General features: G+C 39.2%; 1 protein-coding gene across 1 annotated transcript in view; it reads left to right on the top strand.

Annotated features, from left to right (window-relative positions):
* Positions 1-22643, top strand: part of PXDNL (peroxidasin like) — a 348918-nt gene that overhangs the window by 294585 nt on the left and 31690 nt on the right. Inside the window, exon 19 of the mRNA XM_024929820.5 lies at positions 1820-2028. Within this exon, the coding sequence (XP_024785588.5) occupies positions 1820-2028 (209 nt within the window). The remainder of the gene's footprint in view (positions 1-1819; positions 2029-22643) is intronic.

Below are 22643 nucleotides of genomic sequence, written 5' to 3'. Positions count from 1 at the left end.
AGAAATACAAACCTAAGCAGCCTCTCCTGAGTGGACACGTGCTCTTCTATTGCTTGGAATCAAGTATGTTCCAGGGCATGGTATCTTCTGAATCATTAGTGAAGCTTAGTGTTGAGTAAGATCTAGGAATCTTGTGAATCTGTTTGACAATATAACCTTTTGTATTATTTCAGAGACGATGTATATAAGACTTGAAACAAAGCCCAGAGCTTAGTTTTTAATTAAAGTTACAATAAAAATTATTCTATACTTTAAATCCCTTCCCTTTACAAATTATAGAGAAAGTAGCAAAGGATTTAATTCCCTTTATTGCACATTGGTAACAATTAATAGCATATTTCATTAATTTTTTAAAATCATTTTTAACACTGAATTTCTTGACTCACATAATTGGGTTAATGTGCTCAATTGGCAATAGTTTAAAAATATGTGCAGTCAAAGACTGAAAATAATTGAAAAAGCTTCAGTTTGGGGGTTAAGCTGTCTTCCCCATATACATTAGTTTGCCAGGCTGTTGTGACAAAGTCCCATAGCTTGGATAGCTTAGACAACAGAAATTTGTTATTCTTACAATTCTGGAGGTTAGATGCTGATCAAGGCATCAACAGGGTTGATTCCTACTGGGGCATCTCTTCTGGCTTGTATATGGCATCTTCTCCCTGTGTCTTCACGTGGTCTTCCCTCTGTTATCTATGTCCACATTTCCTTTTCTTATAAGGACACCAGACATACTGGGTTAGGGCTCACACACGTGATCTATTTTTACCTTAAATACCTATGTAAAGGCCCTGTCTCCAAATAGAGTCACCTTCGAAGGTACTGGGGCATAGGACTTCAACATATACATTTTAGGGGGAAACAGCTCAGTCCATAACATCAAGATAGCGGCAAGAAGACTTTTTCCCTACCATCTTAATTTTCTGCTCTATACTCAGCACAAAAAAGTGCTTGGCATATGATATTCAAATATTTACTGAATGAATGAACCCAAGGATTGACTTTGCTGAATGTACCCAAAGATTGACTTTAATAGTTCTTTCATTTAAAATTGATTGTATCCTTTCATTTAAAATTGAATGTGCTTATTCTAGCTAGTTGATGGATATAACCAAATAGTATATATTAATTATCAAAAGTGCTCTTTTCTTTTTAGGCAAACATGTTAATGCTACATTGCTCAGACAGTTTCTAAGGTTAGTTCATGGAATTTAAATGTAACAATAGGGCTAGGTGCGGTGGCTCACGCCTGTAATCCCAACAGTTTGGGAGGCCGAGGTGGGCAGATCACTTGAGGCCAGGAGTTCAAGACTAGCCTGGCCAACATGGCGAATCCCCGTCTCTAGTAAAGATATAAAAATTAGGCAGGCATGGTGACAGGAGCCTGTAATCCCAGCTACTTGGGAGGCTGAGGCAGGAGAGTTGCGTGAACTCGGGAGGTGGAGGTTGCAGTGAGCTGAGATCATGCCACTGCACTCCAACCTGAGCTACAGAGTGAATGAGACTCCGTCTCAAAAAATAATTAAAAATTAAAAAAAATTTAAAATGTAATAATGGACTTTTCTTATTTGGAGGAAAACCTTAGAAAACTTTCCTTTGAATCATTTTGTAAAGCTTGAGTAGAAAGTGATAGTTCAGAAGCATGTGATTTAAGAATGTGTAAATATTGGAGAGAATTAAAAGGATACTCAGTTGGAGAACAAGCATAATTCAGTATGCGTCTTTTATGTTGAGCTCTTCTTGGTGCATTGTGGCTGTTTGACATGCAGCTGAGTTCTCAGGCCACAGACCCACGACAATGTTTTTTTTGGTTGACTACCAGGTTCTGGTATGAAAACCCTGGAGTATTTACCCCGGCACAACTCACTCAGCTGAAGCAGGCGTCCCTGGGCCGGGTGCTTTGTGACAATGGTGACAGCATTCAGCAAGTGCAGGCTGATGTCTTTGTAAAGGCAGAATACCCACAGGATTACCTGAGCTGCAGCGAGATCCCGCAGGTGGACCTGCGAGTGTGGCAAGACTGCTGTGCAGGTCAGTAATAATGCAATGAGCACGATCTGGATTGATGTGCATGTTCTCATGCTTGAATTGTTTTCAGTGGTAAAGATTATGCAATTTAAAGAAGGATATGCAAAAAGCCAACAACACAGAACTTTCCTTTTGGAAATCTGACAGATGATGAAGGGGTGGACACCAGGAAAAAGAGAGGCTCCCAACCTGCCCATCCTCTTCCATTCCACACTAACCTTGTTAGAATGGGGACACTTGCTGGCAAAACTGGCCTCTGCCTTCTTACTGCATTTCAGATTTCTGCACCAAAGATCAAATGCCAATCACTTGGTACTGACTATATCTACTTCTTGGGGTTCATCTAACAAAAGAGAAATGAAAGTTTGTAGTAACTTGGCTAACTTAGGCTATTCATTCTTCATAAGATGTTGCAGTAGTGCTCATTGGAAGTACAAGGAAATTTTGATAGAGTCAGGAAAAAACTTTCCCTAATGGCACAACAGAATTGGTGATATCTACAACATCACCGTTTACGAACCAAACTTTCCCTAAGGTGCTTCTATAAGCATCCATTTTGTTCTCACAATATCCCTTTAGAAATGTGGATTTCTTTCTCCTTTGAGGAAAGTGTGGCTCAAAAATATTAGATGACTTTCTCAAAGTCCAAAGATGAGTAAGTGGTGGAGCCAGGGCCAGAGAAAAGATGTATTGTTTGTTGAAACCTAGAGATGAACTGAGGACTTGATGATTCTGGAGCAGAACATGCTGACGTCTTCACAGGTGAGCAGGTGTCTGTCACATGGAGGATACTTGCAGCTCCTCTGGACGCCAATGACACAAGGGCCACCATAGCCTCATGCTTGCTCTGTGTAGTGGCCATGGGCCTGGGAGTTCTGATGTTCTCTGGGACTGAAATGATCATTCTCAGTACCTAAGTAGTACTAGAGATTTGTTGTCAGGGGAGGAAATTGAAAGCCACTGCTAGAAGTGTGATAGAACACTGGCCGGGTGCGGAGGCTCACGCCTGTAATCCCAGCACTTTGGGAAGCCAAGGTGGGTGGATTGTTTGAGGTCAGGAGTTCAAGACCAGCCTGGCCAACATGGCGAAACCCCATCTCCACTAAAAATACAAAAATTAGCCAGGCGTGATGATGGGTACCTGTAATCGTAGCTACTTGGGAGGCTAAGGCAAGAGAATCGCTTGAACCCTGGAGGCGCAGGTTGCAGTGAGCCCAGATTGTGCCATTGCACTCCAGCCTGGGTGAAAGAGCCAGACTCAATGACACCTGAGTCACGGTTGTCTTTTTCACTGTGGTGGTGCTTTATCAGACACAGCAAAAAGGAATGTGGTACTCCGGGGAGGGTGGCATTCTTTCCCTTACCTCAAGTTCTTAGTGATTAGATCCAGGAATAATGAAATAGTTCCCCCTCTTCAGAATGTTGGAGGAGCAGAGAGCAATATACAAACCATATAAATGGCAACTTGTAACACTCCTTTGCTTCTTCTCCAATGTCCCTGGGATAGGACATAGGTCCTGCTGAGCAGAGGGAGAGATAGATGGCATGGCATGGTGTGGGCTGTGATGACCAGAGCGGTGCCCTGCAAGGAAGCAATGGCTCCGTGTAGAGACCAGGGCTGCGTGCCCATACTGACACATACCATTTCTAGCTCTTCTCACCTCTGGCCATGTGATATGTGATTCATGGATACACCTAGCTCATATAATTGTCCTGAGTCTTTCAAGGTGGTTGTTATTATCCCTGATTTACATATGAGGAAAATAAGGCTCCTGGAAACTAAATCCATTTTCTAAGGTCCCACAGCTGACCTGAAGGCCTCGGCTCTCTCCTCTGTGCGCACCACCACCTGGTAGCACCTGTAGGGTAGGTGCATGGCACAGAGACAGTGAGCAGGCCCCCACCAAGGGGAGTTCCTCTGCTGCCCTCCCCCCATTGCCATTGTTCCACGTTGAAGACTCGGAGGAGGGCTCCTCTGGTTATTTAAATGGTAATGAATCTGCTGTGGGCAATGTTTGTTATGGAAAATGCAATGCAAGGATGTAACAGACCAGAGGAGGGTTGGGGTCTTGAGTTTGTGCAGCGTTCTTATCAAGATCTGTGGTCCCAATCAATAATAAGAATACTCTTTCTCTGTGAGTGTCTTTAAAAAATGTCTGAAAATTAATAAGCCAGCAGTAAACATCTACTCCTTAACTGGATACAAACATACAGTGTTTTTTTTTTTATGGCACTATAAAAATGCTCAGAAGTCATGTCAGTAGCAAAATTACCTAAAGATATGAATATGCCTGATGTAGTTCCAATCCTAATGTAATGTTTGTAATGAGAACCATTACAAATGGATACATGTGTATTTTTCCGTGTACTTTCTGACTAACAAGCGTGGATTTTTCAGAAAAATTAAAAGACAGTTTAAAATGAGTGGCTTAACAAAAGGTGTTTAGTAACTGCTCAAAAGTGGACCACTTTCTTATGGGATGGGCTTCTTACACTTCCCAATTAACAGAAACATTGCTCTATGTAGATTAGAGGCCTGCTGGAACATTCAGATCTCTGAGGAACTAGTTTCTAGACTGTGGCTCCATAGTTTCAGGTAGGTTATACATTTTAATGGTCTGAGTTAAGTAAGGCACTTGAGAAGTGCTGGTATTGACTACATTGAGTCCATCCCTGAGACCTGAAGTTGCGAATTTCCCAAACAGAGAAGGTGTATTAAAGGACCTAGAAACTATGTCACTACTCAGTACACTTCTCTTTGTTGTGTGTTCATTCATGCTGTATTAATAGATTTCTTCCCTCTCCTTTGCTAATCTCACTCTCAGACTAAAATAAGTGATGGTGTTTAAATGATTTATTTATTTATTTTTATTTTTATTTTTTTTGAAACAGAGTCGTGCTCTGTTGCCTAGGCTGGAGTGCAGTGGTGCAATCTCGGCTCACTGCAACTTCTGCCTCCCAGGTTCAAGTGATTCTCCTGCCTCAGCCTCCTGAGTAGCTGTGACTACAGGCCCGCACCACTGCACCTGGCTAATTTTTGTATTTTTAGTAGAGACAGGGTTTCACCATGTTGGCCAGGCTGGTCTTGAACTCCTGATCTCAAGTGATCTGCCTGCCTCAGCCTCCCAAATTGCTGTGATTACAGGTGTGAACCACCATGCCCAGCGGATTTAATTGTTTTAACTGGCATTATCCTAGAGTAAAATAGAGACCTCCGTTTGGGATGTAAATGGCCACTCCAAGCAGTCCTAGTGGTTCATTTTGTTAGAATGAAATGTATGATTAAATTGACCCTCAGCCCTTTATGTTGTTTTTAAAGAATAATTTTATTTTCAACAGGGCTATTTTTTTTCTCATTTTTTGTTTCCCATGAATAATAGCCTACTGGTTAATACTGATACCAGCATCTTCCAAATTTAACTACATTTTTTTAAAATCCTGGAGAAACTCTTCTCCTAAATTCCTAAACACATTGAAATGGACTCTGAGTCTGTTTAAACAGTGATAATATAAATGCAGTCAAGATTTACATCATTATATCTTGTTATTCTTTGTAGGTAGAAGGCATGAGATCTAAATAATGGAGCTGGGATTTCTGTCACTTAGCTGTAAGGCTATGGGTTTGTATGGGTGATCAAACTGGAAAAAGTTGGGGTGTTAAGGACTTGGTTTATAGTTTTCGTGTCATTTATTATGTTTGATGAAGAATTTTGTTATCCACCATTTTGTTTTGTTTTGTTTTGTTTGAGATGGAGTTTTGCTCGTTACCCAGCCTGGAGTGCAATGGCGTGATCTTGGATCTTGGCTCACTGCAACCTCTCCCTCCCGGGTTCAAACGATTCTCCTGCCTCAGCCTCCCAAGTAGCTGGGATTACAGGCCTGTGCCATCAGACCTGGCTAATTTTTGTATTTTTAGTACAGACGTGGTTTCTCCATGTTGATCAGGCTGGTCTCAAACTTCTGACCTCAGGTGATCCACCCGTCTCGGCCTCCCAGAATGCTGGGATTACAGGCATGAGCCACTGCACCCTGTGGCCCTATCCACAGTTTTTAACCCATGAATTTCAGTTTCTCTTCAAACTATTCTAAAACAGCATGGTGTTTTTGTTTTTCTTTTTGCCCTTAACTAAATCCATTGTTGTGCTTTTTTTTTCATAAATTTCCTCAAGTCATTCTATGTATCTGTTATATAAGTAATTCCTTTAAAATATTGCTTAGTATTTAATGGATAGGATTGTATATACCAAAATTCATGCAGCCATACTTTGCATATCAGGGCTTATATGTCCATAGGCTAGGTTCTTATAGAATTCCCAAAGTAAAGTTGCTGAGGTACAGGATATAGGCTTTTTAATGAAAAAAAGTGTTGTCAGATTTATTTCTAAAAAGATAAACATGACGATTCCACAAACAATTATATTAATACCCACTTTATTTCCCCACCAGCAATTGATAATATAGCCCTTGGTTTTTTGATAGTGCAGTGAGTAAAAACTTAATTATCTCAAGTTCATTTTAATTTTCATTTCTCTGTTAGTGTGTTTAAACAGCTTTTTCCATGGCTTTTGGTTTTGGGGATTGGCTGTGTGCATTGTGTGTTCATAGTCTTTGTCCTTTAATCAATCTGTATGAGCTCTCTGCAAATGCTGTGTGTTAACAATGGTGAGGGTGAACATCCCAGGATTGCCACTAAATTGAAACGGTTTCATCATTTACCCAGCAGCAACGTACTTGCTTCCTTTTATGTGAATTTTTTTTTTTCTTTGAGACAAGAGTCTTGCTCTGTCGCAAGGCTGGAGTGCAGTGGTGCGATCTCAGCTTATTGAAACCTCCACCTCCCAGGTTTAAGCGATTCCCCTGCCTCAGCCTCCAAAGTAGCTGGGACTACAGGCGCCCACCACCACACCCAGCTAATTTTTGTATTTTTAGTAGAGAAGGGGTTTCACCATGTTGACCAGGAAGGTCTTGAACTCCTGACCTTGTGATCTGCCTGCCTCGGCCTCCCAAAGTGCTGGGATTACAGGTGTGAGCCACCACACCCGGTTTATTTGAATTTTTTTAAGCTTAAGAAGATTTCTTTCAGTCCCTTGGTCCTCTCTGTAACAAAGTAGCTGCTGCATTTCACCTGTGCTGCTCCTTCTCCCTGTGCACTGCCCACTGTCAGGTCCTACTGTACAGAGGGCTTTCTTTAATTTAGTTACTTCATTTACTGTTATTTAGAGCTTCCCTCTTCAAATTAGCCTTATTTATTTTTCCCATTATTTGCATATGCATTATATACATAAATACGTAAAACGTATCTTCTATGTCTGTATACATGTATAGGTGTGTACACATACAGATGTGTACATTGTTAAAAACCTTAGACAAATTAAATTTAACAGACTTTACTTGACAAAGGGCAGCCTCCTGAGCCAGAGCAGGCTCAGAGAGACTCCAGCACAGCCACGTGGTTGAAGAAGATTTATGGACAGAAAAAGAGAAGCAATGTACGGAAAACAGAAGTGAGGTTCAGGAACAGCCAAATTGGTCACAGCTTGGGCTTTGCCTTATTTGAACCCGATTTGAAGAGTTGGCTGCCTTTGATTGGCCAGCTGATTATGAGGCTCAGCTGGCACAGGAGTTGATTACAGTCTGTTTGCACTTCAAGTCAGGTTCACTATGCCCAGACATCTTTAGGCCAAACTTAAAATATGTAAGGAGGCAGGTTTGGGCTAAGCTTAATTTAGCGATTTCCCTCTTTTGGTCATCCTCTCAATTTTGGGAGATAGACCAAAACTTTAGGAATTAATGTCACTCTGTCATCATCATAAATGTCAAGTAATTTTGTGTGTGCATGAGGGTTACAGTAGGGGCAACCTTCTTTTGTTGGAATCTACTGTTCACAGGGGGAAAAAGTGGTCACTTTAGGACCTATCTCCTTCCTTAAAGTTTCAGTTTGGTTATGCTGCATTTAGCATAAGTGCCTCCATTTTGCTTTTGTCTGGTTTGTTGGGGCCTAGTGCAGGAGCTCAGTCCAAAACAATGACCTCCCATAATTTTGTTTAAAAACCTCCTCTCCCTTTTTGGTAAGGTTCTCACTTAGGTGAGCATGTGACCAATACTTAGGGCCTTATCACCACTCTCAGTTACCATCGTTTTGGGTTTTCTGTCTCAGCATATCACTCACAGGCTACGATGTTCTCATGATCACATGTTTCTTTGAGTTTTTGTCATTCCAGTTGAAGAAAGGCCATTTGACATTCTACAGATGGCTGCATGCAAACGTTTAAAATTTTTGAGAGAATACAACACAGCAGGGAGACTACTGTTATGATTATCAGGAGGATAATACCAAGAGCTTGGAGTATGCTCCTTACCTGGGGTCCCATAAACCAAACCAACCAAATAAAATCAAATAGATCAAAGAATGTGCTAGGTAAAGAATCTACTCACTTTAACCAAGCAGTCTATTCATTAATTCCTTACAACTGGATCTCTGTAATACCTGATGTGATGTATTTCTCCATGGGTGACAAGAAGTGCCAACAACTACACAGACACTTCTCTGTTAATCACTAAGTGATCTAGAGCAATTTTATTATTTAGCACAACTTTCAAAGGAGCATTTAAAGTCTGTTGTATAACTGGCTGGGCCTGGTGGCTCAAGCCTGTAATCCCAGCACTTTGGGAGACCGAGGTGGGCAGATCACTTGAGGCCAGGAATTTGAGGCCAGGCTGGCCAACACAGTAAAACCCCATCTCTACTAAAGTACAAAAATTAGCTGGGTGTGGTGGGTGCCTGTAATCCCAGCTACTTGGGAGGCTGAGGCAAGAGAATTGTTTGAACCCAGGAGGCAGAGATCTCAGTGAGTCGAGATCATGCCACTGCACTCCAACCTGGGCTACAGAGCGAGACTTCATCTCTAAAATAAAATAAAGAAAAAAAAAAGTCTGTTATATAACATAGCATTTACAGTATTATCTGCTATAAGAGCCTATCATGAGGGATAAATTTCTAATCATTGCTTCATTTACTCCAAACCATGGGAAAAGAAACCTAACAAAAGATGCCCATTTGGAAGAGTGAAGTCTTCCTATTAATTTTCTCCATAACCGATGGCAGCAATGTTCCCTTTAACCTATGATGTAGGTTAAGAGGAGGGTATCCGTGTTCTGTTTCTGACTGATTATGAGACAACAAATGTACCATGAACATTTCTCACTTACACTGGCCCTTCATCTTCCATCTATCAAAGCATAAAGTTGTCTATGTATATAAGGCTGGCTTCAATATCTTTCACAAAATAAAAGTATACCCCATGAGTCCACACAACCATCTCCTTTTTCACTTTTATTGTTCATAGAAGTATAAGCAAGGAAAAAAAATAGAAAGATAAGAGTCTTATGATAGCAGAGAAGTCTTGATTCTTGATCTGGTGAAAAAGCTACCCACATCAATGGTGTCATCTTCTTCTGGGGAGAAATTTTCCTGGTTAGCTTTAACCTTAAGGTTTCCAGTGGGAATACACTAAGAGTGTGGAGGGGACCTTCTGAGTTGTGAGGTCATGAACCCAAGGTTCAAGGTCTCAAAATTTTGCTACAATGTGATGGCAAAGGCCAACTCTGATGTTGTTCTCAGAAAATTCAGTCTTCAGGTTCTAGATTGTGCTCAGTCAGATCACCATGTAAAGCTTTCTTTACCTTGTGAAAATACGCCTTGACATAGTGCATTAAGGCTTTGCAGCATTTAGTTATGTCAGAGTTTATTAGTGGAAGATACATGAGACTGTGTTATTAGGGGGATAGTCCTTTCAATGACATAATAAAGGTGTCAACTTATGTTTTACACTGGAAGTGGATGTGATTGTCATTAATCTACAATACCTTTTACCAAAACAATTCAGTCAGTTCAGCTAGCTTTGCCCAGTACTATAGTATCTATAATACCTTATTTAACTGTTTTATAACTTGTCCAGTGAAATAAGTATCCTATCTCTGGCTATTTCTCCAGGAATAATCTTTTAGCTACTGTTATAACATCAGCCCTTGTGCATGGGAAAGCTTTTATACAACCAGAAAACATGCACTGAAAATGTCTTCCCCCAGGTACTAAGGGAGGAGACCACCCCTCATATTATCTTACGCCCAATTTCTGCCTCCAAAGAAAGAAGAAGTAAAAACTAAAAGGCAGAAATGAAATCCATAGACATACAGCGCAGCACCACGCCCTGGGCCTGGTAGTTAAAGATGGACCCCTGACCTAATCGGTTATGTTATCTATAAATTACAGACATCGTATGGAAAAGCACTGTGAAAATCCCTGTCCTGTTCTGTTCCATTCTAATTACCAGTGTATGCAGCCCCCAGTCATGTACCCCCGCTTGCTCAATCAATCACTACCCTCTCACGCGGAACCCCTAGAGTTGTAAGCCCTTAAGAGAGACAGGAATTGCTCACTCAGAGAGCTCGGTTTTTCAGACGTGAGTCTTGCGAACCCTCCCGGCCGAATAAAGCCCTTCCTTCTTTAACTCTGTGTCTGAGGGGTTTTGTCTATGGCTCGTCCTGTTACAGTACCTTCACTAATGTCTTCCCCCAGGTACCTTCCCTAATGTCTTCCCCTATATGCCATTTAGCCACGTGGCACCCAGGAGGACTATGAAGGGCAGTGCTTGTCTAAGTCCTGAATTTCCATGCCTGATGTAGAAGTCAGGACAGAAGACAGCTGTGAGGAGGATGCCTGGAGGATACAACCCTTCCCAGAATAGCCAGGAGGCAAAACTGGGCCAGGGAAGAACGGGTCATGTTGGGCTTGATTCTGGCTGGTAGCTGCCGTTCTAGGAACTGAGAACTTAGCCCCAGGCCTCACTATGGCCATCTGTCTGGATCACTGAATCCAGACTCTCAAAACCAAACCGTAAGCTCACAGTCAAATCAAACAAGTACCTACTTATATTTAACTGACAATTTTGAAACCATATTTTGCCAACAATTTAAAAACTAGTTTTATTTACCAAATTTTATCACATACACTTAACATATATAGTAGACATATGAACACAGACAGAAGCAGATCTTCTAGCTTTCATAAAGCTAGCTTATAAATAATTTTTCCTTTCTCTCTTTAGACTATCCCTCTTTCAATCACATGCTTCATTGCCCTAAGCAACCGCCAGCCAGGCAATTCCAAATCTGTACTTCTAAAGGGCCAACTCCCAGGCCAAACAAGAAAATCTGTATTTCAAAAGCACAGAGCTAAGACTTTAGACCTAAATATTGTATCATCAGCTCAAACCAAATAAAAAATAGTGGAAGTAAAAGTTCAGTTAAGACAAGATAGTCTGAAAAGCACTTTAAAAAAGGTTTGACTTGTTATGTAAATTGAAAACAATAGCAAGAGTTTCTAATGTACATAGGCAGATATCCTTAAAAATGGAGATTTCCTTTATAAATGTAGGTTTTTTTTACAAAAAGGTTTAAAGATAGCCAGTTAGATTCCAGAAAGGCATATTTTAGTTCCATGGGTGTTCTTTTTAACTTAGCTACTGTTTCTTAGCTAAAATTACTGAGTTCAGCATGGAGCCCATTAAGGAATAGAGCAAAGAAAGTATTTTCCATAACTGGATTCAGCATGGATTGCTGTGAGAAAGAAGCAAGCCTACTTTACCGGAGGTCTTATATTTTGTAAACACTTTAGGATAGCTTTCTTTTTGCCTTTGGGGCGGAATAATAACTAAACCAAAATGCTAACAGATATTTTCTTATCAATTAGTCACTTAAACTTTTTATTTGCCATTTGTAAAAAGTCTCTTTTAAAAAACAGTAAAGATATTAAAATCTTTTTAGAAGCTTCTGCCTATCAATAGGCATCCCTAGATAAGACTAATTCAAGAATTCTCATTTTCTTTCTTTTTTTTTTTTTTTTTTTTGAGATGGAATCTCACTCTGTTGCCCAGGCTGGTGTGCAGTGACAAGACCTGGGGTTCAAGTAATTCTCCTGCCTCAGCCTCCCAAGTAGCTGGGACTACAGGTGTCCACTATCACTCCTGCCTAATTTTTGTATTTTTAGTAGAGATGGGGTTTCACCATGTTAGCCAGGCTGGTCTCAAACTCCTGACCTTAAGTGATCCACCTGCCTTGGCCTCTCAAAGTGCTGAGATTACAGGCGTGAGCCACTGCACCTAGCCAGGAATTCTCATTTTCAGATGCACTGCTTAAAGTGTGGTATTATTCATTTGGAACATTCCATTCTAATTTTAAATTACCTGTGGTAAGATTTTACCACTTCTATAAGTGTTTGCTGCTTCCAGAGTCTGATATTTATACATGCAAATGTAGGCATAGCTGGAAGGTGGATTATTCAGTTCTTTAGAAACTAAGGATCTCCTTTTTACCTTACATCTTGGCTTTGGCTATCAGATCTCCTTGATCAACTTAGTCAATGATTTTTTTTCCTACCTAAGCAACCAAAAAGAGAAAAGTGCAAGGAAGGGGTAGAACACAAAAATCCCTGTAATTTGCAAAAGCTGAAATTTATACCTTCTGCAATATTTCCATTTATTATCAGTTTCTGTCTGACTGGGTCAGACATAAGAGGCCTCTAACTAGATCCAAGCCAGTTAATATCAGATCCAACGTGATTCTGCATCCAGTCCAGTTTCTGTTGTGTTTTCTGAACCCAGTTCAGATAAAAAAAATTTGCTCAAACAAACTCAGAGAGCTAAAAACAAATCTGTGGAGCTTTGGAATCTGAGAGAGAATACCATGATCCCCAGTTGCTGTGAGAGAGCAGTGGCCACAGTGGGCCTGGCAGGGACCTCACTTGGTCACATGTTGCTCCTGGGCATCGGAGGAAGTTCTACTTCAGGTCCCACTTCTGACACCATCTGTTAAAAGAAAAACCTTATGCAAATTAAATTGAGCAAAAAATGATTTGTGAATTAAGAAGACTCCTGAGCCAGAGCCAGAGCCAGAGTAGGCTCAGAGACTCCAGCACAGCCATGTGGTGGAAGAAGATTTACAGGCAGAAAAAGAGAACTGATGTACAGAAAACAGAAGTGAGGTACAGAAACAGCCAGATTGGTTCCAGACCAGCATTTGCATTATTGAACACAGTTTGAAAGAGTTGGCTGCCTTTGATTGGCCAAAACTTAGCGATTGACACAAGAGTAGACTACAGTCTGTTTACACATCCAGTTAGGTTACAGTTCACTATGTCTGGAAAAACATTTAGGCTGAACTTAAAATATGTAAGGAAGTAGCTTTGGGCTAAACCTAATTTAACAACATGCGTATATATGTGTGTATATAACTGTGTACGTGGATAGGTATGTGTATGCATGAGTGTGTACACATATGGGTGTCTGCATGTGTAGTTGTGTACATATATACATGTGTATGCATAAGCATGTACATGTAGATGTATGTATTGTATAGGCATGTAGAGCTATGTGCACATATGATACATGCATGTTTAAGTTATGCATATGTACATGTATAGTCATATGCATGAATAGGTATTGTATGTATAGGCATGTACAGGTGTGTATATGCAGATGTGTGTACATGTGTAAGCATGCACATGTATGGGTGTATGCATGTTTGAGTGTATGCATGCATAGATGTGTACACATATGGGTATGTACATGCATATTTGTATACATGTATGGGTATGTTTATATGTGTACACAAAAGTGTATATGTGAATTGTTGTATACATGCATGTATAGTTATATATGTGTCCGGGATACACATGAGTAAGTGTACACATGTATAGGTGTGTGCATATATATAGGTGGAAAATGCTTGCCTTTACTACTCATTGCTTTTTTTTTTTTTTTGCTTTTCTCTTTTCCTAAAGTGGCCTATCAAGTAATGCTTTCAAATTGAGTACTTGTGTAAAGTATTCTACAAATGGCATTTTATACTCAAGTATCTTTTTCCCGCTGAACAGTGAAGAGCATCTTACTTGCATAGGATTCCTGGACTGTGGTCTTTCCCATTCTTTGCCAGTGTTCCTTTCCTGATTTCTAGTTTCTTATATTGCAATTGGAAGGATAGGTGCGATAGGTGCCAGTCTGGATTTTTTTTCCCCTGCTTAAATAGGGGTCTCTAATGCTTTTTTAATGGGATTCCGTAAGATCTTTTGTTCAGAATTAGAGCAGAATATGCTTAGATGTAACTTTCCTTATCAATCCAGTGTCAAACTTAGGGAACAATTTCAATTCTTAGATTTGCATATTTCTTCAACAAGGGGAAATTTATACATATATTTCCTTATTTACTGTATATCTGTATGTGTCCTCCAAATATTTTTTTTCCTTCTGAAACGTTCTTTATTTGAGCATTAGGTCTACCCTCCAAATCTCTTTTCTTTTCCTTCATATTACTCTCTTTTATATTTTTGCTAAATGCTCTGATATATTTTTTGCCCATGACCACTTATATCAAATTCACTAATCGGTCTCAACAGAGATCAACCTCCTTTTAAATTTATCTATTTAACTTCTTAGTTCCAACATCATCTGATCATCTGTTTAAGTTTTATGACATCATTTTCTGCAGCATTGGAAATGCCCTAACTGTTTGTATTATTATTATTTATTATTGTTACTATTCTAAACAGATGTTCTTTTGTCATCTCCGTCTCTTGGGTCATGTTTTCACTGAGAAAGTGGCTCCTCTCTCTGATAACTATTCGGGACCCTTTCATGGACAGTGACTTTTTTTATCTTGGCTCAAGTTGTCAAGTTTATCTCCATGGCAGAAACCTAGCAGAAGGAGACAGGTTCACTGGGCTGGGCTATGACATCAGCCTCCCGTAGGCTAAAGCAGGAAGACAACCCACTTATTCAGTTCATTCTTGGCTTTCTGAGAAGTGGAGACACACTGCACGCTCTGAGGGCAGAAGCTCTCGGCCAGAAATCTGAACATGAAGCCCTTTCAGAGGTGAGCTGCTCTGAGTCCTCAGTTGGGCAGGGCTGGGCGTGGTTCCCCCAGGCCTGCAGCCTTCAGGAGGATTGTGTGCTGCATTTTTCCCCAGGGTTCCCCTGTCCTCTCAAGCACACTGTGGCCTCTATATTCCTATGCCACTTGCCCAGGGGAGGCCTGTCCCCTGGGGTTGTGGGGGAGGGGAAGAAGGCCCATCTTTGGGGTGCTCATCTTCAGGGCACCGTGCTCCCAAATCCCTGTGAGCTCAGTGTCCGCGTGCTGCAATGAGTGTTCTGTGATGAGGACCTCATGCTGGGACCAGGCGAAACCATTCCTCTTGTCTTTGGTTGAGGTGCATGCTGATCAAGGCCTGAGCTCTTCAGGGAGAGCACAGGCATGTGAGCTTTCCTGTCTGACAGCATTAATCAGCATATTTGGTTTTTCAAGGTCACAGAAGATCCTGTTTAATCATTTTTTTTACACACTATTATGGGGGCCAGGAATGTACCGACACAAAGTCTGAGAAAACCAGTTTTGATCTGAAGCTAAGGGGTGACTTGGAATTCAGTTCTAAAACACTGATTTCTTTGAAGACAAAAAAGCTCTTAGAAGGATCCTCAGGATTATCGTAAGTAAAAAGCAAAACTGGTACTACCTGTTTACAGTTTCATCTAGCCCCCTCCTGTCTTTTAGCCTGGGAAGAGAGAAGATGAAATCCCATGGGCTCTGAGCCCACATCATCTGAGAATCTATTTAATTTAAAGATAATTCATTAGGTTTCATTTTTAATCTTATACTAAGATGAAACTTATCATAACAGGTTTCTATTTGGTCATTTTTCTCCTTGTGGAGAAACGTGGGATAATTCTAATTCTCCTTTGGTGTGACATCATGTTTATCCTGTGAAGATGGCTTTCTTTTTTATAATGAATCTTTTCTTCTGCACTAAACAGACACCCTCCATCCCAAACTCCCTAGTTTCTTCATGCTGCATGATTTAGAGTTGCTTCATTATTCTGATTTTACTTATCAGTTTTTCTTTCAGAACATTATAATTCATCAAGGTCTTTATTAAAGTGTGATGCCCAGAAGTAGGCATAGCTTTAAAGGTATGTTGTGGATATTGACAGAATTGTCCAATCTGATATATTTCTTACCTACTCAAAAATAAACCTACAAGCCCTCCATTAGGAAAAAAATAAAAATCATGTGTTTAATCTCCAAAAAAAGTCAGGGATCCTTTCTTCCCTAGGCATCCTATTTGTTCCACTCTGGTGTTGCCAACTTCTTTCTTTTACCTTGTGGGTTAATTTCTCTGCCCATGTTATTTTGACACATAGATTTATACTCTCTATTGTGTGTGTATACTGAGTCCGATTTTGTCAATATAAGCAAGTTGCATCTAAATATGTGTGAAAAAATATGTGCAAATGCATCCAAAGAAGCCACATCAGATACTGTCTGCTTAGATGACCTCCTTCAGGGAAAACTTCTTGATATTCTCTGTATAATCACTTATCTTTGGGCCACCCAGCATTTTACTGGAAGTCATTCTGGGAATGCTGTGATTTGCACAGGAACTGCCATCAGTAGTACCAGAGAATGTGGAAACATGGCAGAGAATGTGGACTGTGGAAAGAGGCAAGCCAGGAGTTCTGTGCTGCTTCTGTGTATACTCTTGCCTCAGGTAGATGGATGTCTTTCGTACAAGATACGTAGGAGAAAACCAGTATACTTATAACTTAGTCCATTAATACAGCACTCTGGAAGGATTAATACTGGTAAGGATAATGAGACTATATTCTGATTCAAATAGTGGGATATTCTGGCCAAAGATTATGTTGCTTGTTGTCCATGAGGAGGGGTTTTTATTTTTCTGAGTACTTGAGAAAATGCTATTCCATTGACAGTGTCCAAATTATGTCAAAACAACTTACAAGTTGACTCAGAGCTTATATAAACAGTAGGGTGGTTTGGGGGATAATTATCAGATGAATCAGCTGCTTGATTGGAGTTTTTGTTCTTTTAGCCAGCAGAAACATAATAATTCAGTGCTGTAGGTAAGGCCTAGGGAATAGTAAGTGCCCACTGAAAATATTAAGAAAAGATAAGGAACCAAGAGAGCTCCGACAGAGGCGTAGCTGGTGAAGTGATAAGCAGCAAGTGTTCAAAATGTTGTTTGATTGGATTTTCTTTTAAGGAAAAGGGAAAAGGGAAACCTCATGAGACAAATGCTAAACTTGTAGTTATCAAAAGATCACAGTAACCAAGATTGATAAATGAATGGCTATAACGAGAAAGCCAAGAATCTTATTTTACCAGCATAAAAGATAAAGCAAAAAATTTCAAATTTTCTTTGAGATTTAATATTTTATATCACTTAACATACTTTACAGAACATTTCACATTAAATTCCTAGGTTCTTTTCTTTCCTTAGCTATCTTAGGTACGGATTTTCTTTTTTTTTTTTTTATTCTTTTTTTGAGATGGAGTTTCACTCTTATCACCACTGGAGTGCAATGGCACAATCTCGGCTCACTGCAACCTCCACCTCCCAGGTTCAAGCGATTCTCCTGCCTCAGGCTCCTGAGTAGCTGAGATTACAGGCACCCGCCACCACACCAAGCTAATTTTTGTATTTTTAGTAGAGATGGGGTTTCACCACGTTGGCCAGGCTGGTCTCAAACTCCCAGCCTCAGGTGATCTGCCCGCCTCGGCCTCCCAAAGTGCTGGGATTGCAGGCGTGGGCCACCACACCCAGCCAGTTATAAATTTTTGAAGCTGGAGGTGGCCTAAGAGAGTATTTGACTAAGAAACAAGGCCAAAAAAACCAACACTTCATCTTAAGATTAGGAAGCAAAAGTTGGAAAGGTTTAAGTAATTTGCTCTCAGTTATTTATTAGCAGACCTAGGGATAGAGCTCAGACTCCCCATTGCCAAGTCCATTTGTTTTCCTCACCCCACCATGTCATCTCATCGCTAGTTTTCCTTTCGTTATACTTTCTGTAATTTTCTCCAAATCTCTTTCACCAGTAGTTAACATAGGAACTCTTCTTTAGCTGGGTGGCCTTCTTTTTTAGAATCTTGTCCTAAAAAATTGCAAATGCAACAATCTTGACATTTTAACATCAAATTAATTTTCAGTATCAGCTAATCAATAGATCAAGAGTCTTTGCATAATACTGTAGGCATTACAGATGCAATTAAATAATATTCACAAGTTCTTGTTACCAATCTACTAATTTCAGCAAACTCTACAATTGACACATTTGTATCATAAATCAGTCAAAACTCTACTGATAAAATTGACTTTGCATAGAGCAGAAAGCATTCTCTTCAATATAGAACAGAAAATGATTTACTCTCATTTATTTTAGAAATTAAAAACTTACACCTAAAGCAGGTGGGATGTTTCCTAAGACAAGATAAGTGACGTACTAAGACACTATACCACTCGATTAAATAAAACTTCCTTCAAATAAAACAATTGCACAGAGTCAACAGATGTATATTTTCTTCTGGGATTTATTGAACCATGTGGTCTTGTAATTTCCAGCTGCATACGTCACATTAAGTTCTGTCTTTAGAGCATCAAGTAATTGTAAATACAGTATATTTTATGTACAAATGTAAATATATTTAGGTTTGCTCATGGCTTTCTTTCAAATAAATTGTGCTTATGTTTGTGAACTAATGAAAGTTTAATTTCTTTCATAAGAGACTAATTTTATTACCATCGTATTTCATGACACTGTAGTTTTTTCATGCTTAACTTATAAAATCCCTTCGAAGTATTACTAAAGAAGTAAGATTTCAGCAACTCCTATAAAGCTTTAATGAAGCAATTACATTGCAACAGTGATCTCAGGTTTGTCTTTGACAGTTTTTGCTATTTTTAATAGAACACCATAAGGACATCTCCCACTCTCCTTGGGTCTGTTAGTACCTAATATCTTGTGTGAAAAACTTGTTGAAATCAAGGTGAGAATATTACAGTAGGAAAAAGGGCAAATAAGTAGCCCTGAAATGATACAAAACAGAATGAGTGTTCAGTGATATAGATGATTAATCAAACTCTACTGATGATGTTGACTTTACATAGAGTACAAAGCATTCCCTTGAAAATAACCCTCCCATAAGTTCTAAGGATAAGTTATCTTCCAAATACAGCATTCTGCATTTATTTACAATCTATTCTAACACATAAGAAAGAAAAATTTTTCTATATCAGGATTAGGTAATTCATTAGCAGGGCTTCACCAAGTTGCTTAATTTAAGAAAATGGTTTCTTAATACTAGAAATTTATTTTACCATAAGATAAGTGCCTCTTAGTATTTTCCCATCAGATATGTTCCTCTTAGTATTTTCCCGTTAGATATGTGCCTTTTAGTAAACATGAGAACTGTCTTTAGCTGATGACCTTCCCTTTTAGAATCTTATGCTAATGAATTACAAATGCAACAATCTTGACATTTTAACATCAATTTAAGCTAATTTTTCATATCAGCTAATCAGTAGGATCAAGAGTGTTCGCATAATACTTTAGGCATTGCAGGTGCAATTAAACAACATTCACAAGTCCTTGTTACCAATCTACTTATTTCAGCAAATTTTGTAATTGTCCATTTGTTTGTGCCATAATCAAATAAGTCAAAATTCTACCGATAAAATTGACTTAGCATAAGCATGATGATAAATGATAAAAATTAGAAAATTTAGAAATCCTCATTATATTTGTAATTATTAATATTGTTAAAGTATGACATTGATAATTAATGAAATTTGGTTTCAAATATGTTCCCATAAAAGGCAAAATATTTGGTAAACAGGATATATGCTCTGCAGATCACTAGGGAAAACCAACAATGTGGAGTTTAAAGGAAACATTGAAGAACAAAAATCTTAAAATCCTCATAAGACCCAAATGTGCCTGAAGTTTCAGTGCATTAAGAGAATTACTGAAAGTCGAAGACTGCTTTATCTATCCACAAAGCAGCTTTTAACTCTATACCATTAACAAGGGCCATACATAAGCAAAATATTGATAATGGTCACATATAAAAGCATACGTCAAAGTTAAGTCAGGCACACAGAAACAGGAGTGGCAATAACAATACACAGTTGAATGTAAATAAGAAAATCATTAACTGAAACGAAGTTTATTTCAATCTCAATTTTGAAATAGCTTAGCATCCATTCAGCACAGCTTAATAGAATTGTGTCTGAATATTACTAGTGAGATCAATTTGTGAAAGATGTCTTTAACTTTGTCCCTATAAGCTAAAATTAACTTTATCTTCAAATATTCATAAAGATTCTCAAATATTGATTATATGCTAGGTCACTAGGAACACTAAAATTCCCAGAAGCAGACTTCATTATCTTTTACCACAGTGCAACTAATCTAAAATAATCAAATTTAAAAGAAAATAGCTACTTAGAATTTTTTAGTCATTAGACCAAATAAATATTTTATCAACAAGAAGTGTAATATCTAAAAATATTAATTACAACATTATTATCAAAATTTATGGGTAACAGAGGTAAATACAGAAACTTGTAGTTGTATTAAAAATGAAATAATAAAAATAAATTAACAAAACACACAGCTTAAGATGTTAGCGAAAAGACAGCTAAATAAATATGAATGTACTGAGAAAGCCTGAATAAAGATATAAGCGGAATTGATGAATAAATCTAATAGCTGGCTTAAAAAATAAAGGAAGGAGAAGTAATAACTATAAGAAATTATATATTCATCTAATATCTAATATGTATTATATAGGTATAATATATATATAATACATAGTAATATACACAATAACATAATAATAACATGTTTTTCCAATAATGACAGAGAGAAAAATGAAATTGAAAATTAGAAGAAGATTGTTGCCATTTTCTTTCTTGGAGTCTTGAGACATAGGAATGCTTTTTAGTTGTATACTTCTTTGTACCATTGTACTCAACAGGTAATCTTCAATACTCACTCCCCTCCCACTCTCCTACCTTTCGGAGTCTCCAGCATGTTATTCCACTCTGTCTATCCGTGTGTACCCATTGTTAGCTCCCACTCATAAGTGAGAACATGTGCTATTTGCTTTTATGTTTCTGAGTTATTTCACTTAGGATAATGGCCTCAAGTTCCATCCACGTTGCTGCAAAAGACATGATTTCACTCTTTTTATGGCTGAGTATTATTCCATTGTAGTAGTCCATTTCCACACTGTTATAGAGGTACTACCTGAGATTGGATAATTTACAAATAAAAGAGGGCTTCTGACTCACAGTTTCACAGGGCTGGGGAGGCCTCATGAAACTCACTATCATGTTGGAAGGCAAAGGAGAAGAAAGCACCTTCTTCAGAAGGTGGCGAGAGGAAGAGAGAGCAAAGGGGAAGTGTCATACTTTTAAACCATCAGATCTCGTGAGAACCCCCTCACTATCATGAGAACAGCATGGGGGAAACCACCCTTATGGTACAATCACCTCCCACCAGGTCCCTCCCTGGACATGTGGGGCTTACAATTAGAGATGAGATTTGAATGGGGACACACAGCCAAACCATATTATCCATGGTGTATATATACCACATTTTTTAATCCACCGATGCACTTTTAGGTTGATCTAGTGTTTTTGCTCTTTTGAGTAGAGCTGTGATAAACATATGAGTGCAGGTGCCTTTTTGAAATAATGATTTCTTTTCCTTTTGGTAAATACCCAGTAGTGGGATTGCTGGATCAAATGGTAGTTCTATTTTTAGCTTTTTGCAAAATCTCCATGCTACAGTACATTTTTTTTTATGGTGGGAATTATCTTCCTGATTCATGAGAGCAAGTCGAGGGCAGTGTGCAGTGGATGGTTGTTGAGATGACCACACACTAATGTAACCCTGAGGAGTCACGCCCTCATGTCATCCCTTTTCTTTAGTGAGAGCAGAACCTGTGACCTGCTTCTAATCAGCAGAATACAGCAAAGGTGATGAAATGTCCCTCCCATGATGAAGCTACCTCATATTAGACTCTGTCTTACTAGATGGAGGGAGAAAGATTCCCCTGCTGATTGTGAGAAAGCAAACCACTATGTTGTGGAGATAACATTTTTCTGATTTTTATTTATTATGGAGAGGGCCTCATGGAAGGGAACTGTGGGTGGCCTCCAGGTGGCCTTCAGTAACACAACCATGAGGAAGTGAGTTCTGCCAACACAGATTCTGCCCCAGATGACATGAGAATGTAGCCCCACTAACAGATTGGAGCCTCATGAGACTGAGCAAAGGACCTGCTAACCTGTGCCAGGAGTCCTGCATTCTGGCCACGGAAGGTGTGATGTGCTGCATGTGGTAGTTTGCTTGGGATTCTGTAACAAAGCACCACAAACGAGACAGCAAAATGTGTCTCCCCACTCCAGAGGCTGGGAGTCTAAGATCAAGCGCTGGCAGAGCTGGTTCCAACTGAGAGCTGTGTGGGAGAATGCATTCCATGCCCCTCACCCTACTTTTCATGGTTTGCCAACATCCATTGTTTCTTGGCTTCTGCTGTATCTCTCTGACCTCTACCTTCATGTTCACACAGTATTCTGTGTTCATGGCTGTGTCCAAATTTCTTCTATGTGTAAGGGCATTAATCATGTTGAATTAGTGGCCCATCTACTCCAGTGTGGTCTCTTAACGAATTACTCTGCAACAACCCTATTTCCAAATAATGTT

This window comes from Pan paniscus, chromosome 7 (genome assembly GCF_029289425.2).
Source record: "Pan paniscus chromosome 7, NHGRI_mPanPan1-v2.0_pri, whole genome shotgun sequence".
In the NCBI taxonomy this organism is placed as follows: domain Eukaryota; kingdom Metazoa; phylum Chordata; class Mammalia; order Primates; family Hominidae; genus Pan; species Pan paniscus.
Note: the sequence above shows the minus strand (reverse complement) of the source record. Positions and strands in the feature narration are given on the sequence as shown.